The sequence below is a fragment of the Lathamus discolor genome, chromosome 4, assembly GCF_037157495.1.
Source record: "Lathamus discolor isolate bLatDis1 chromosome 4, bLatDis1.hap1, whole genome shotgun sequence".
Classification (NCBI taxonomy): domain Eukaryota; kingdom Metazoa; phylum Chordata; class Aves; order Psittaciformes; family Psittacidae; genus Lathamus; species Lathamus discolor.
Genome location: NC_088887.1, coordinates 5,589,881 through 5,605,287, shown reverse-complemented (window position 1 = coordinate 5,605,287; position 15,407 = coordinate 5,589,881). Strand labels below are relative to the sequence as shown.

General features: G+C 44.6%; 1 protein-coding gene across 2 annotated transcripts in view; it reads right to left on the bottom strand.

Moving 5' to 3' along the window:
- Positions 1 to 15,407, bottom strand: part of CRYBG3 (crystallin beta-gamma domain containing 3) — a 92,165-nt gene that overhangs the window by 3,139 nt on the left and 73,619 nt on the right. For both annotated transcript variants that reach the window (XM_065676045.1, XM_065676046.1), the window contains 6 exons: positions 14,971 to 15,080; positions 14,327 to 14,453; positions 6,322 to 6,461; positions 3,078 to 3,201; positions 837 to 995; positions 74 to 233 (listed from right to left, as the gene is read on the bottom strand). In XM_065676045.1, the coding sequence (XP_065532117.1) occupies positions 74 to 233; positions 837 to 995; positions 3,078 to 3,201; positions 6,322 to 6,461; positions 14,327 to 14,453; positions 14,971 to 15,080 (820 nt within the window). The remainder of the gene's footprint in view (positions 1 to 73; positions 234 to 836; positions 996 to 3,077; positions 3,202 to 6,321; positions 6,462 to 14,326; positions 14,454 to 14,970; positions 15,081 to 15,407) is intronic.

The following is a 15,407-nucleotide window of genomic DNA, read 5'->3' as shown; positions in this document are numbered from 1 at the left end:
AAATACGGCAATTAACAACTATCACAAAATGCTCTTGGAGGTTTACTTGTGTGTTTGTTTGTTCTTTAAATACCTTTAATGTCAAGCACCAGTTGTTCGCTGAGGTATGAACTGATGGTTCCATCCTCATTGAGTCTCCACCTTTGCCGGTCCTTCCCATGTTCTGCCCAGAGTGCCACTTTGGCCCCAGGTACGTCTCTGCCCCCAATGACATCCAGGCAGGCGTTGTTAGCCTAAGACATGAGAAAAGAAATGAGACCCAGGCCACAAAAGCCTTGTGTTTGTGTCTGACTTGTTTCTGTTCAGGCACTGAGCACACTGCAGTGACCCTCTTGCAGCTGGTACCAAGCCTGGCAAGCAAGCTAGGAACTGATCATTCAGCATCTGACCAGCAGCTTAGTCAAAGGGGGTGGTCTTTGTTAACTCAGGTCTTGCTTATGTTAAATCATCAGCTTTTTTGTATTAATAACAGACTAGCAAGAGCAGCATCAATACAAAATCATTACTTTCTACCACTTACTACTTTCTAGAGAAATTCTTAACTTTAGAGGTAATAAACTTAAACCTGCAACTTTAGACAGAAAACAGGTTTCTACTTCCAGGAACACCAGTGCCCTTAGACAAATGTGAAAAGCAGCCCAACTTGCGAAAGCAGACAGACCAAATCTGTCTCTACGTAGCAGGAGGATGTAGGTTAGAAGAGTTTTGGTCTAAGACACTTGGGAGAGGCCAAAAGCTATCCTGGTGTTAACGCTAGCCTAGGGTAAAGGCAAGAAGTGAAGGTGAAAGTACCACCAGTGATAACAACCCACTCACTTCAGCATCTGGAAACTCACCTTGGATTTGAAGAGTCCACGACAGTAGTGCCAGATCTGGGTGTTCTTGCCATTGTATGGGGATGCACACACTGATGTTGCTCTTACATCAGCCAGGCTTCCAGCCACTGTCAGGTATTTGCCTTGGGCTCGGTTCTTCACTCTGAGGTACACTGCTGGCTGAAATAGCGTGAAGGCAGGTAGTTATAACACAGGGATTAAGGATGTTGATGTGAGATTGGTTCCCCTCCATCTTACACCAGTTCTAAAGTTTGTAATTTCCAGTTTCAGAAAGTGTTTTTCTTGTTGGAAACAAATGTGCATGGTAAAGCAGCAATCAGTGTTCTTCACATGCAGACAGCTGTAAGCAGCAATAGCAGATAAGCTGTTTTAAAACAATGTATTTATGTCTACAGAACTAATTCCTGCAGCATGTAAATATCTAGTTCAGCACGTTTCACTCATTCCAAGGCCAGTAAATGGGCTGTATTCCAGAAGCTTTCTGTTCTCAGAACACAAAACTGAGTCACATATCCAACAACTTCCACCCCTGCTAACTGCGATATACAGCAGAGGGTTACACCATTGCTTCTGAACACGCACAGAAAACAGGGTGCTGCCTTGGCATCCCTGTCTACTTGCTTTACTCAAATAATGAGATTTTGTAGGGTTCAAACTTCTGCTCTGTTACTCACTGATTTTGGCACAAAGAACAGTGAGTTACAAAGGACAGCTCTGCTGGAACCCCAGCTCAAGCATAGTTTTCCTCTGGGAGTTTGGAATCTCCCTTATTTTTTTCCATATTCAAACAAACCTTAAGGTACAGACAATAAAGCCTCTCTTCCACCAAGCACCCGTAAACTAATGTGCATTATTGTAGTGCATTCTGCACATGGAAGTCATCATATTACGAAGTCACTGAGCGAAAGGTTTTGCACAAGTTTCAGATGTTCTGCTTTTTCTTGCACTACCTCTTGACTTGGCCAGTTTTGTAATATGAAATGGAGATGGAAGGAAGAAATATAAAGCAGTGCAGGTTTGCAGTGTCCCCCCCTAGTCTCAAAACACCACCCACCCACAGAAGCACCAGGCACTGGCAGCTGACTGCACAAACTCAAACCAAAACCAAGCCAAAGCAATGATCACAGAAACCCAGCAAAGTGGCTGAAGCAGGCTGGGTAACTGCTGCAGTGTGAAAAAGGATGCTACCACATACAAAAGCTCTTCAGAGTGCTGGCTGAAGAGAGGATTCTGGTTTTAAGATCAGTACAGGTCATTTGCATTGCTATTTGCCAAAATGACATCCTTCTCTAAGTTATCACTTCCAAAGAATTCCAGGGAGCCATCAGCTTCTTAGACTAAAAACTCCTTGCAGGGAGGGGGGAGGTAATGGATAATGCACAACTAGTGCTCATGACTGCTATTTCTCTTCACTGCAATGGTTCCCAGTTGAATCTTGCGTTTAAAAATAAAGCAGAATTTGTCACTAAGTGGAGACAAGTTGCCTGTGAGAAACAGAGCAGAAACAAACTTTCCCAGTGGAGCGACTGCTCACATTCCCTGCCGTGCTTCCCTGTCCTTTTCCTATCCACCTGGACGCTGTCCTCCCACAGCTGTGTGTGGGGCGCACACCAACACTTGCTTTGACTAGTCTGGATGCATCCTGAGACATCTTGGCTAAGCCAAGGGGCAGAATTGTACCTGCTCTTCCTTCAGCGAGGGGCTTTTATCTCAAGTCTTGCTTCTCCACCCATCCTTCCCAAAGCTCCTGAGCACTGTGTGGTTTTGAGACCAAAATCTCTGAATGAGACTGAAACTGGCATTGCTTGGGGTGAGGCAGAGAGGGAAATCCTGGTGGGAATGAATAAGCTTTGCTTCTTTTGGAAATCTAGGCTACAGCACAATAAAATTGCTTCCATTTATGTTCATTATGAACCAACCCAATGCAAAATTGGTTCTCATTATATGGCAAAAACATAAAAATAGAGCAGCTACAGAACATGCTAATGAGCTATTCAGGAAAAACAAAGCTTGGCTCCAAAGGAACCAGGAATTATTTCCCTTTTGGAGCCTAATATAGATCTCTAACTGCCAACAGAGGAATTTTCTGCTTCGGTTATCTTCCAGTAGGTCCTTTGGGCTGTCATCATTTGACCTGATTTAAGGAGCACAATGAACCCCATTATACTTAGTTGTAGCACTGATACTTGTGCGCTAACCCCTGCCCAAAACCAGAACTGTTCTTATACAGTCCTACAGTACCTGCTTCACAGGACGAAGGGAGCCAATCACTTTCCAGCCACTGTGTTCATTCCAGTTTGAAATCTCGCTGGGCTCCAGCAGAATCTGCTTTCCTAAGAAATTACACCCCTCGTATGCGATCCACCTGGACACAGGAACAGAACATGGAAGACTACAGGTTACCCACAGCAGAACTGAACGGCAGGCTTGGATTGTTGAAAGCCAGCAAACCTCCCTGCAGCAGTGCTCCTACCAAACCTCTGCTGCCCTGCTGCAAAATGCCATCTGTTTCAGTGATATAACCGTTTTCAGTCTAAATTAAGACCTGTTTTCTGTTTGTCTGCCTGAAACTTGCAAACTCCACTCCCCCCAATTCTTCCCCACAAATAAAATAACCTCTGCATGAACCCAGATACAACTAATGGAGGTTTCACTGGGATGCATTTGGAACCTAGAAAGCCACATACCAGAATGCACTAGTTCCATCTTTGCCTGCTGGTACATCTCAGTTATGAGAGGGTCTTGTGTGATGTTTTCTCTTGTTATAAATAAAGCTTTTTATAGCTATTTCTATAGCTATTGTCTGAAAACACATACAAAATACTCCAAAACCTACACAATGCTCCAACAGACTTTCCTGTAGTGAATATATCTGAGCCATGGACATGGCTGAACCCTTTAACACAGAGTTAAAGCACGAGCAAATACCGCTCTTGTTATCCAGGCATCTGCTCAGTAAGTACTGTGTTGCTGCTTACAAAGACAGCCTCTGGATCACAGATTGGTTTTGTTTGTATCAATAGGACACTGTTGTGCAGGCAGTGAATCCCAAATGCCTGACTCATTAACTCGTCTAAACACAAGGAAAACACTGGTTTCCCCACATTACCTGTTTTACAGGTCAGCTGCCAAGCACGAGGGATGCCTGCACTCTTTAAGCATCCACAGCACTCACAGCACCTGTAATTTACCTTTTCCTATTGCTAATGTGGAGAAACTGACAGCCAGCCCTGCTCAGGGCTCCAGGGAGGCTGAACCTGCCCACCGTGAACTGCCTCATAAAGAGCCTGTATCACTGTCTCTTCAATTTAAGCTCTATACCTCCTGCCTACCAGGTATTCAGGGCAGCCTGACCACCACAGTGTGCTCCTTATAACGCATTCCTGACTGTCTTTCTTGCCAGTTGTCAAGTCAATGAGAATTCACTGTTCATGTTCTTGGAGCGCCTCATTTGAGTTTCAAAGCTGACGTATGTAGAAAACAGTACAGAAACTGTTAACAGTAATAACCACGTGAAGCCAGGTTGGGCTTCAAGCATTCAGTGACACAGACAAAGCTCATCTCGGCTCTGATGCTGACCAGCAGCCTCCCCTGTGCCATCCTTCCCACACCTTGGAGTACATCAGCCCCTAGCCCCCTTTGCAAAGTCACAGTCCAGGCTTGGGCTATTCCTCACTGAGGAGGTCAAGAAGGATCCTCAAACCTAGGCCTGGCAGCAAGATGCCAGTATAGGTATATTTACTTAAACCTTTGTCATTTGTCTAAAGCTGACAGTGGGCTCTGAGGCAAGGAGCCAAAACCCCTCTAAATCCACCTTCCTGAACACTTCATCACAGATAAGGCAAACAAACCCCATACAGACATTCCACAGACCTCCCATGATCATCTGTCACCCTCAGCCTTGAGGCTACCTAGCTGCAATGAGGGATGGGGACGGGCTGGGGAGCTCTGTTTCCTACAGAGCTTCAAAGGCCTGGCCATTCTGCCCTGACCCTTCCCGGAGCCAGGGAAGCAGCTAACCTGGCTTGGATACTCAGAAACAAAGAGAAAGATGGACAAAGGGCTGCACTGTTGTGCTTACTCTCGGTTCTTTTCTCCTGTGTGGTCCCAAAGCCATCACCCTTCCTTTACAGCCAACTGCATGGGCAACGGGAGAGGGCAGAGGAAGCTCACGATGAGACATTTCCCAAGGGACACACTTCAGGCTGTGACACCTCCAACAAAGGCAGAAATAAGGCAGGTATTCTTCCAGGAGAAAGCCTTTCCTTCTCCAAAGGATCACAAATCAAGGGGGAACGTGTTTATCCTGTCCTCAGCCTGGGGCACCTCAGGGCAATGGCAGCAGATGATCCCTCACTCCCTGTACTTCCAGCAAGGGCTCAGAGGAGAGCTCAGCAGTGTTATCACAGGTATTCCTAGAAGGGTTTTGACTTCTAAGTGGTAACAGACTAGATGCATTCGAAAAACTCACCGTAAGAATCACAGAGATACACCTAAGCCATGAACAGTCTATACTTATTATATGCCCAATTAGTTCAAATTCTGCATGGTTTTGTGTCATCCCACAAGATCTCTCAAGAAAATTACGGCCTTGTCTATGTGGGAAAGGTGGGGAAAAGGTTAAATAAACAGGAAATGTGTCACACTGGAAGAACACCAGTTTCCAGTCAGTCTCAGTTACAAGATGAGGTTCTGCAAGTTATTTGTTGCTGCTGAGGGTGTGGAGGCTGAAAACCTGGCCCAGACAGAGTACATGGGAGCTTCTGCAAAAGGTGAAAGGGAGAAATGTGGAAGAGGTTAGAAGGTCACTTCTGCAGACATAAAATGGTTTTCACAGAAGATCCTGGGTGTGTCTTGACACTCATGGAGGGGGTTAGACTAATAACAGAGCAAATTACTGTTCCAGCTGTCACATCCACCCTGAGCTTCTCTCACAAGCTCTTTGGCAGCCAATGAGCATGTCAAGCTCCACTGAACCACTGCAGTGCTTCAAGTTAGTTACATCACTGCAGTGCTTCAAGTTAGTTAAATCACTGCAGTGCTTCAAGTTAGTTAAATCACTGCAGTGCTTCAAGTTAGTTAAATCACTGCAGTTTATAGCTGGTGTTTTACAGCCAGTTAATAATGGCACTCTGAGCTTACTCCACCTGTGTTTGTAAGTCAGCAATCAAAACTTACTTCTGGTTCCTGACTTGAACAACAGGCTCCATTGTTCCTTACCGTATAGGGATAAAAGGACATATAGGGATAAAAGGATGATTCTTACAGAGAGAAATAGACCCTCTGCCCAGGTTTTGTTCTTTTGGAGTCCTGATACAAAAAGTAGGTCTAACATTCAACCACATTTTAGGATTTTATATTGTCACAAAATAGAAGTCAGGATGTAAAACCCATCCTATGAAAAAAAGGCAGTCATCAGGAGAAAGTGCATGTTCAGTTATCTGCCATAGCGCAAAACCGACGAGAATGTTTCTTCCATACTTACAATCCACTTCTCACCCACACAGACTGAGTGTAAAAATGAAGGTCCTCATTCAAAACTGAATTGATTGGTTCGCTGAAGTGCAGCTCTCTGCCCTTGCAGCATTCCAGAGCGAACAGACTGATGGAGGGCTCAGCAAAAACCTGGGAGGGAAGAAAGAAAAATAGCAAAGTTTAACTAGGAATAGTCTTACTTCAATTGTCAAGTGCGTGATGCACGCACATGTGCCCACTTCAGCTTAATTTCCACATGCTTCTGGGTTGGATCACGCTCCCTCAGCAGTAACGTAAGGAAAAGGAAAATGTACGTCCACCAACAAAGCACACGGAGCTGCAACACTGGATTTATGGGTGTCTTTGTCAGCAAGGTGCCCCACTGACAGAGGCCAGACACAGGGAGTCATTTCCAAGATGCAGAGAGGCCTCTGTCTGCATTTGAAAAATCTCTTTTTGATCTGGTTTGTATTACGAGGACCTTGGTTCCTTCTCCTAACTCCATTTTCTTACTGATGGAACAGGTTACAGCAGTAGTTTCCAGGGTGAGCTGTGGATTGCGTCTGAAGTAGTGAGGCAAATCACAAGTCTGTTGTCTATGGACTTCAATTAGCAGTGGTTCACTGAAAAGTCTTAGGGATCTACAGATGGAAAAAGGTTAAAAACATCAGAACTAAGAAGTTCTCCATGGTTTTTTAGAGACATTCCCATTTTTCTCCTGACAAGCTTGAAGAAGCAGCGTAATCAGTCACCCCTTCAAGCTCATACAGAACTGCAATGTTTTTCACTTAGTGTCCTTCTCCACAGTTGAGAGATTGCCTATGAAAGCAAATAGAAAGATCACTTTGGACAAAAATATGGTGCAGCTGTAAGATCAGCAGAAAAACACAGAGGGAACAGACTGAAATACATAAAGTCTCAGTACAGGGACCACTCTTACAGTTTTCCAGCATTTTTAACCTAAAACTGGTAAGAGAAGTATCATGACCAAAATCGTAAGCACTGTAGTGTATATCCTGATGCGGCTGGTAAAGGAAGAGGGAATAGGTATGAATAACTGCTTCAATCAGCAACCCCTCCCCAAGGAAGCCTCTTTGGAGGTGTTACCCTGGGGCAGCCAGCCCAGGCAAAACGCAGGGTTTCTTCTTTAGTGAAGCCATGACCTCAGGTGGGACAAATGAAACAAAATCCTGAATTAAAGCTGACACGGGCACTGCATAATGAAGAGAACTTCACTTTCATGCTTGAAGAGGCACACATGTTGTAGTGCAGTGTCCCTGAGGAGCTCAGGGGTGACTCAGGACTTACCAATTTACTGGCACTGACTCAGTGCACTTGGTACGTACGTGGTTGTTAAATCCTGCCTCGGAGAAATTGCTTTCCTCTGCCAGCCAGTGCAGGGACAATGTCAGCCATGCAACAGGGAGTTTGCTGACACGTTTAAAAGCAGGGCCTGGGATCGTCCACCCAGAAAGACTTTTAAAGCCCACTGCGCTCTTAAAAAACTAATGGCACAATACAGAAGGAGACTGAAACCCATAATGTGTTTGTATGTCAGTTCTTCCCACCTACCCTCTGCTAGGTGAGGTGACTCTAAAGGTTTACTCTGAAATGAGTCTAGATGTCTTACTTACAAGACCTAGTGCAGGCTGCTTTGCTCAGGAAGACAGTATCATTACAAACAAGTTTGCAAATGCCTGCTCCCTTGGCACTGGTTTTCACATGAGTGGAGACCAGAAGCCATGTCCAGAACAGGTCCAATTTTCACAAGTGCATGAGCAACCATGGGAAACACCATTTGACACCCTTATTGCTAGAAGTTGTTCCCAAAACCTAAAATTCATATTGCTGTTGCAATATTCAATATGTTAAGAGACAAGGGATGCTGTACAAGATGAACAAATCATCTGATCCAGCACATCCATTGGTACACCAAGAATCAGAACAGCAAATTGCTGGAGTCAGTTACAGTAACTTTAGCTCTTCTGTGGTGGAGGCTGTTTGAACTTACTAGATCTGAGAAAGCCCCATCTGGCTGCTAAGGCTCCCAGCCTGTTGGTACACGCCAGACATTGCACCTATGACACACACACACACACAACCCATCACCAGGACACAGACCAGCTTTCCAGTGGGACCTCAGGACTCCACTGACCTTGGCATGGATGTGAAGCACAGAACAAATAAAACACGATGCTGCCTCAAGCGCTGAAGCTCTTGTATTTCCATAACCGAACACAGAGCAACGAGCCGATTACTCACTTTATATATACCGTTTTACACCAACAGCTGGCAGCAAAGAGTTGGCCTGGCTTTTTTCTCCGATTCTGTTTTCATAGCTCCATGGAAAGCACTAACAGCAAAACCCAAGGTTCTGCGGCTATGCAGTTACGTTAGGAGGATCTTGCTCCCACCCTTCCTCCTATCTTGACAGGCCAAGGAGGCGCAGGGCAACTGGGCAGAGAATACAACAGCTGCTTCAGGTGGACCCCAGTTTTGGAAGGTGAGCTGAAGACATCTACATTTACCCACAACTGGCAAGTCAGTCCCATGTCTGGGTCAGGATTACCTTTGCTTCCTTTTGTAGTTATTTCGAGGAAAACACTAGAAATGCCATCCTTTGGGGAAAGCTTGCCAATTGTAACAACGACAGAGCACTAAAGAATTACTTTACCTGATATTTGCGCATTAAGGAACTGTCTTGCTTAAACCAGCACCAATTAAGTTTCAATAGGTTTTGCTTGCCCTGGTTTTGAATGCCAGTGTCCAGGGAGAAACTTTAAGAGATTTAATACATTCAAGAGGCCAGTGATTAAGGAAGGCTGTATTTACACAGCACTTTAAGCCATAAGCAGCCTTGTAAGCTGTTAAACACAGTGATACTCTTTACTTAGCAGGTGTGGTAGTCTATGGCTAATGCAGCATGCGATGCAATGAAAGTGGCACAGCTTGATTCTTTTCCTCCCCACCGTGTCATTTCAGAGGCTGAAAAGCAAGCCAAGGAAATCAATGTATTAAAAATCTCTTGCACAGCTCAGCTCAGCTCAGACTTTCCTCCCAGTGACTTCTACCTTATTTAAACAGAGAAGCCAGGCACCACTGATGTTTCACAAGTCAGAAGAGAATTTTATGCTTTACCAGTTCAGAAACAGATGCAACACAAGCCTGAAGTGTTTGATATTAAACAAAGATCAGTGCAAGAGGAGCTTCTTTCAAATGCCGTTTGCAGTACAAGGCTTAAGTGCTTGACCCATGTTAAAGCAACAGCAAACAGACACAAAGAAGCTCACCCAGAGGTGCCAGAATTGAGGCCCAAGTGTATGGGTGAATTTGCACACAGGCTCATAATAAAAACAAGTAGAGTTTTAGCTATGGATAACATCAGGGTCATTTCTCATTATGATGTTTGTGCAAATGATTACTGAACAAGCTCTTTTGAGAAGGGCTCACCTCAAAACATATTGCTCCTCATACCTTTTTTTGCAAGCTTAGATTTTGCAGACTTTGAAGGGAAAGCCTAATAAAGCCAAAGAAAGAAATCCATGGGGCCACACTACGGCATTACTGTAACCCAACCATTGCAAGGGTTATCATAGAATCAGCTAGGTTGGAAAAGACCTTTAAGATCATTAAGTCCAACCGTTACCCCAGCACAGCCAAGACCACCACTGAACCGTGCCACTGAGGGCCTCATAGACACAGGTTTTGAGCACTCCCAGGGACGGTGACTCCACACAGCCCTGGGCAGCCTGCTCCAATGCCTGAGCACCCTCAACGAAGAATTTTTCCCCAATAACCAGTCTGAATCTCCCCTGGCGCAGCTTGAGGCCATTTCTTGTTGTCCTATCGCTTGTCCCTTGGGAGCAGAGCCCAGCCCCCTCCTGGCTCCATCCTCCTGTCAGGCAGTTGTAGAAAATTATAAGGTCCCCCCTGAGCCTTCTCTTCTCCAGACTGAACCCCCCAGGTCCCTCAGCCGTTCCCCATCACACTTGTGCTCAAGACCCTCCACTAGCTTTGTTGCCCTTTTCTAGACCCACTCCAGCACCTCAATGTCTCTCTTGCAGTGAGGGGCTCAGAACTGAACACAGGATTCGAGCTGCAGCCTCACCAGCGCCCAGTACAGGGGTATTATTACTTCCCTAGTCCGGCTAGGCACACTTTGCATCCCTGCTGCTCTGCAAACAGCATTTGCCAGAGCCTTAATTGGAGGAGCCTGCACAGCTGTGTTACACCATCCCTGGAAAAACCTTTAGTTTTGGCTAACTCATCATTTACAACTGCCTTTACTGAAGCTGCACTCGCCTGGCTACTCCCTTCAGTGTGGGAAGGACGCCTGGCTGAGGAAGAGGAACACGGCGCTGGATGACAGGAACACCCACAGTCCAGTCCCAGCTCCACGGAATGACTCATTGACTGGCCCTGGGAAGCACGGATTCAATTTTGTATCTGATTTCATTACTTGCCTCGCAGGAATGCTGGGGAGATTAGTTAACACCTGTATTTAACTACGAGAAGATAATCAATGTAGAAATACACAAACTATCACAACTGATCACAGCAAGAATAAGGAATGCCTCAAAAGAAAAGATAAAGAAAAGCAAAAAGGAATTAAAACCAAAGGCGTTGTGCAACCTACAACCCAGATCTCATTTTTGTTTTTAGAAACTGTAAGACTTAACTTCAGCCCTAAAGTTAGATAACATTATAGAAGGAAAAGTAATTCTCACTGCAACAGCCCTGGATGCTCTCATCCACGTAAGTCACACCAAGCATTACAGGGAGTTTGGCAAAACAACATGATTGAGAAAAGGCAGCACTAGAGCTGAACTCTCCATTGAAAGAACATCCTGTAAGGGTTTCTATCCCAAAAGATTAACCTCTTCAAGCAACAAACACTGGACAACAGCCCCCATCATAAGCAACCATGGCCCTCTGAGTGGCGCAGCTGCCTTAACCTGTTCTCTTGCCACCAGGTGAGTGGCCCACACTTTCCCTTCCATGAATCCATGGCCACACAGATGTTAAGTCCTTGCTGGTGCAGGCAAGGAAACCTGCACCTCTGCAGCAAATGCAGCAACCCTTAACCTGTGCTGTGCTTTTGCCTGCCCGCAGAATTGTTATTAACAGTGAGAAGCAGCTTACATGCATTCTAGTGTTCCTCCTACCACTACTAAGTACATGTGTAGCCGTCTAATGTTAAGTGGGCTTCCAAAGTGTCTCACTACCTGTTCACATAAAGACAGACACTCCTGTGACAGACACTTTTAGCATATTTTCCACACTTACAAAACAGTACATGAAAAAGACTCACTGGTTTTTCAGAAGCATTCCCCTTTTCAGAAGGGAAGGCACCTTGCAGCACAATGCTATCCAATACGCAATCTCGATTAATACATGGATATTACAACGCTGTTTTCCCTCCCAGAATACCAACAACAAAGGACGTGATTTTCTCATTATCAAGATACAAATATGCTTTGTTTCTTTTTTGTATCCTCTGATTAACCTACAGCTTTTCCTGAACACAGAAGGAGAAAATAGTCCATTTCTGAGTGAACTGGACCAGGAGGGGAAAAAATACAGGTAAGGTCTCCTAAAGATTTAGCTGAAGTATTATACACCTCAGAGAACAAGCCAAGATAGGAAAGATGTTTCTAGGAATAAGGTAACACCTTTCCCACTCCCCTTACCAACTTGCCAATCTCTGCCAACAGATGCACACCTATGCCATGGAGTACTACAAGTATGTACCTTTAACCCCCGAATTCTCATTCCAAAATGCAGAGCCCAGGAATCTTGTGGCAGCTGACAACATCCAAAAAGCCCCTCAAAACGGTAAGAGATTTGAAGTGAAAACTCAGAAAGTTACACTGAAGGTACTGCTGCATGCAATAACAAAAAAACCCCCCAAAAACCTGGATGTTCCTATTAGTTACTGGAACAGAAAGGACATCTTGATTCGGAGTAAGATGCAGAACTTGGTGTGACCAAGCTGCGCACCCCGCACATATCAGTGGCCTGTGCTGACTGCTACGTTTCACAGGTACTCTGGAGTCAGTCCCACACAAATCATCTGTATTCTTACATATACCCTGAAGAGGCCCCGAGTTGGGACTTCACTCAGCTGTACAGTACCAGTGTAACGCATCGTTAGTTATCACTACGATGTGGCAAATTAGGAAGGGATTACCCAGATCCCACGTCCCCATTTCCTCCAACAGATTTGTTCTCCTATCCCAAAGGACTGGCTGAAACAATCTACTTCTTAAAGATACAGCTAGACCACACCTACACCAGTCAACAGACTTGGACTATCTTCAAAGGCTAGTAATGAGCAAGCCTTATGAGTCCTTTGTACTGCTGAAAGGGTATTATGTTTCCCCTCTGCCAGTGCCACACATGGACCTCTACTTGTAGTCAGCATCTGGGAAGCAGACACCTCACACACTGAAGCAATACATGGCTCCCCCCCAGCGTGAGAGTCCTTCCAACAGTCACACTTACAGTAAATACATCTCACTTAAAGGAAAGCAGGAGACAATGCACATTCAGGGTGTGGTGTCAGGGTTAAACATTCTTCCTCTCACACATAAGCTATTGAGATACACACCTTGGGTCTGAGCTTGAGCTGGTATTTAAAGCTCAATAATGAACCCGATGTCACAACTGAATTCAATAAAGCTGTACAACAATTCCACTTGGGAATACGTCTGCTGTTCTCTTGAATGAGCTAACAAAAATATCTTGTAATAAAAAGGGCGCTGTTCCAAGAACAGTGCACTGTGGACAATGCACAGAATTAACTATGGCTGTTTCTGACCACCGATGAAACTTACGGCTGCGTGCTTAACATCACATCTGTACTACACAACGCCTCTGAGTGCTGTCCCGGGCTATCAGCACACGTGTTCAGAGCCGATGAGGGCATTTCTATTTGTGAAACAGGTGTGGTTCAATAGCGTTTTTATGCTGTTTAGTACCTTGGTTTTGTAAAATACAAGGGCTATTTGCAAGAGGGAACTGAACTATGAGGTGCAAGGCATTTACAAAGCACAGGAAGATGTGTGTAAGCTTCCCACACTTGGGCTGCCAAACACACTTCTCCCAGGGCTTGGCCTTTGGTAATCAAGTAGCTTCTTACTATGCCAAACTGCATAGTAACTTCCCTGTGAGGTGTCAGGCTGGGGGATTAGAATGACACATAGCACTTCATGTCAAAGCTTCCCTCTGATTTAACGGAGTCCAAAAGCCTAACGTGAAAAAGAGATCCTTAATCTGAAAACCAGGCTCTCAGCTGGTGGGAAGCTATAGTTCGACTGAAGTCACCGTATCTATGTAACCTAGAGAGACCAGCTCTCAAAGCCCATAGCTTTTAGTGTTTGGTTTTGTTGTTGTGATGAATTGACCGCAAGCCCCATTCCCCATCCTGTTGTGCCAATGATGTAAGAGAAGGTAGAGAAAATTGGGAGCAAAGTTAAGCCTGGGAAGAAGGGAGGGGTGGCAGGAAGGTGTTTTTAAGATTTCATCTTATTTCTCATTACCCTGCTCTGATCTGATTCGTAATAAATTAATTTCTCACCAAGTCAAGTCTGTTTTGCCCATGATGGTAACCAGTGAGTTCTCTCTCCCTGTTTTTATCACAGTCCATGAGCCTGTTACACTTTCTCTCCCCTTGTCCAGCTGAGAAAGTGTAGTGATAGAGTGGCTTTGGTGGGCAGCTGGCACCCAGCCAGAGTCAACTGACCACAAGAGCAGTCAGGAATGCCAACCAATGCAACCTGGATGAAAGAGAGCAACTCTGAGCCCAGAACACCCAAAAGTATGTCCCTACAAGTGACCATGTACATGCATACATGCAGCCTGGCTTCTTCCCAGCCCCAAAAATGTAAGCCAAGAAGCCAAACTTCACTCTATTCCCTGAGTGAGAGTTTGTTTAGCACAAGCACTTGCTTCAGACATCTGACTAGGAAAAGAGTTCCAAAAGGTTACTTTTTTTTTTGCTATAAAGTCCTTACATATTGAATAGGCTTGAGGGATTTGATTGTAGCAGTCGGGCAGCCACAGGAACTGAGGTCAACATAGAGGCCTTCTTCCAGCACACAGTGATTGTCAGTGGTTTCCCCTTGGTAATACAGGAGCCAACTGCAAGAATAATATAACAGAAGAGATTAGCTGCCCCAGCTGCTTATGAAGTTTCTTTCAAGATTTAATGTTTGCTAAGGAAATAAGGAATAAAAAATGTTTGTTCTTGTTAAGCTTAAAAGTAATGTGACTTGAAAGGCTATGGGACAAAGCAACCACAATAGGAAAAATGAGATCACGTGGTACAGAAATCTCAGTTCCAGAGTCAAACGACGCAAGTGGAATGCAGACACTTCTTCTGCACCAAGTTTGCAAAATCTGGAATAAATTCTAACTGGAGTGAAAACAAGAATTACAGTAACTGTGCAAACTTCCCACAGGGAAAGGAAAATGCGCACTACCCAAAGCAATGACAGGACAACAGTCACTAAGATGCACTGCAAGACAAAGGGTCTAATACATGATGGAATATGATGGGCATGTATTATGCACTTGCAGATGTCTAAAATTTAGTAATGGTTAAAAAAACCCCAATTTTCCTATTACTTAAAATGGTGGCATGTAAAACAAGACTTACCAGCCCCGAAGAACCTTAAAAGAACATGGTATGAATGATGTAAAATCAGAAACTTCTGCTGTGAAATCTATACATGCTCCTTGGAAATGTGTATTACTGAAAGCTTTGAGCTACAAGAACAAAACAAAACAAAACCAATGACTAGAAGGAAAACAAATGCATTATCATTAATGTAAACAGAGATAGCTGTGCTCTTAGAGAATCAATCATAGAATAGTTTGGATTGGAAGGGATCATCTAACCCCTCTGCAATGAGCAGGGACAATGAGAAGTACCCATTCAATTCACAAAGATACAATAAATAGAATGAATTCTCATTAAAGGCATCTTCTATGTTTCTACAGCTACTTTATTTTGAGAAAGATAAAGTGTTTTATGATCTCTGGGCCCAGTACAGGATGCTTCCGAGTGATACTAAGGCAGCCGGTATCAAGCAT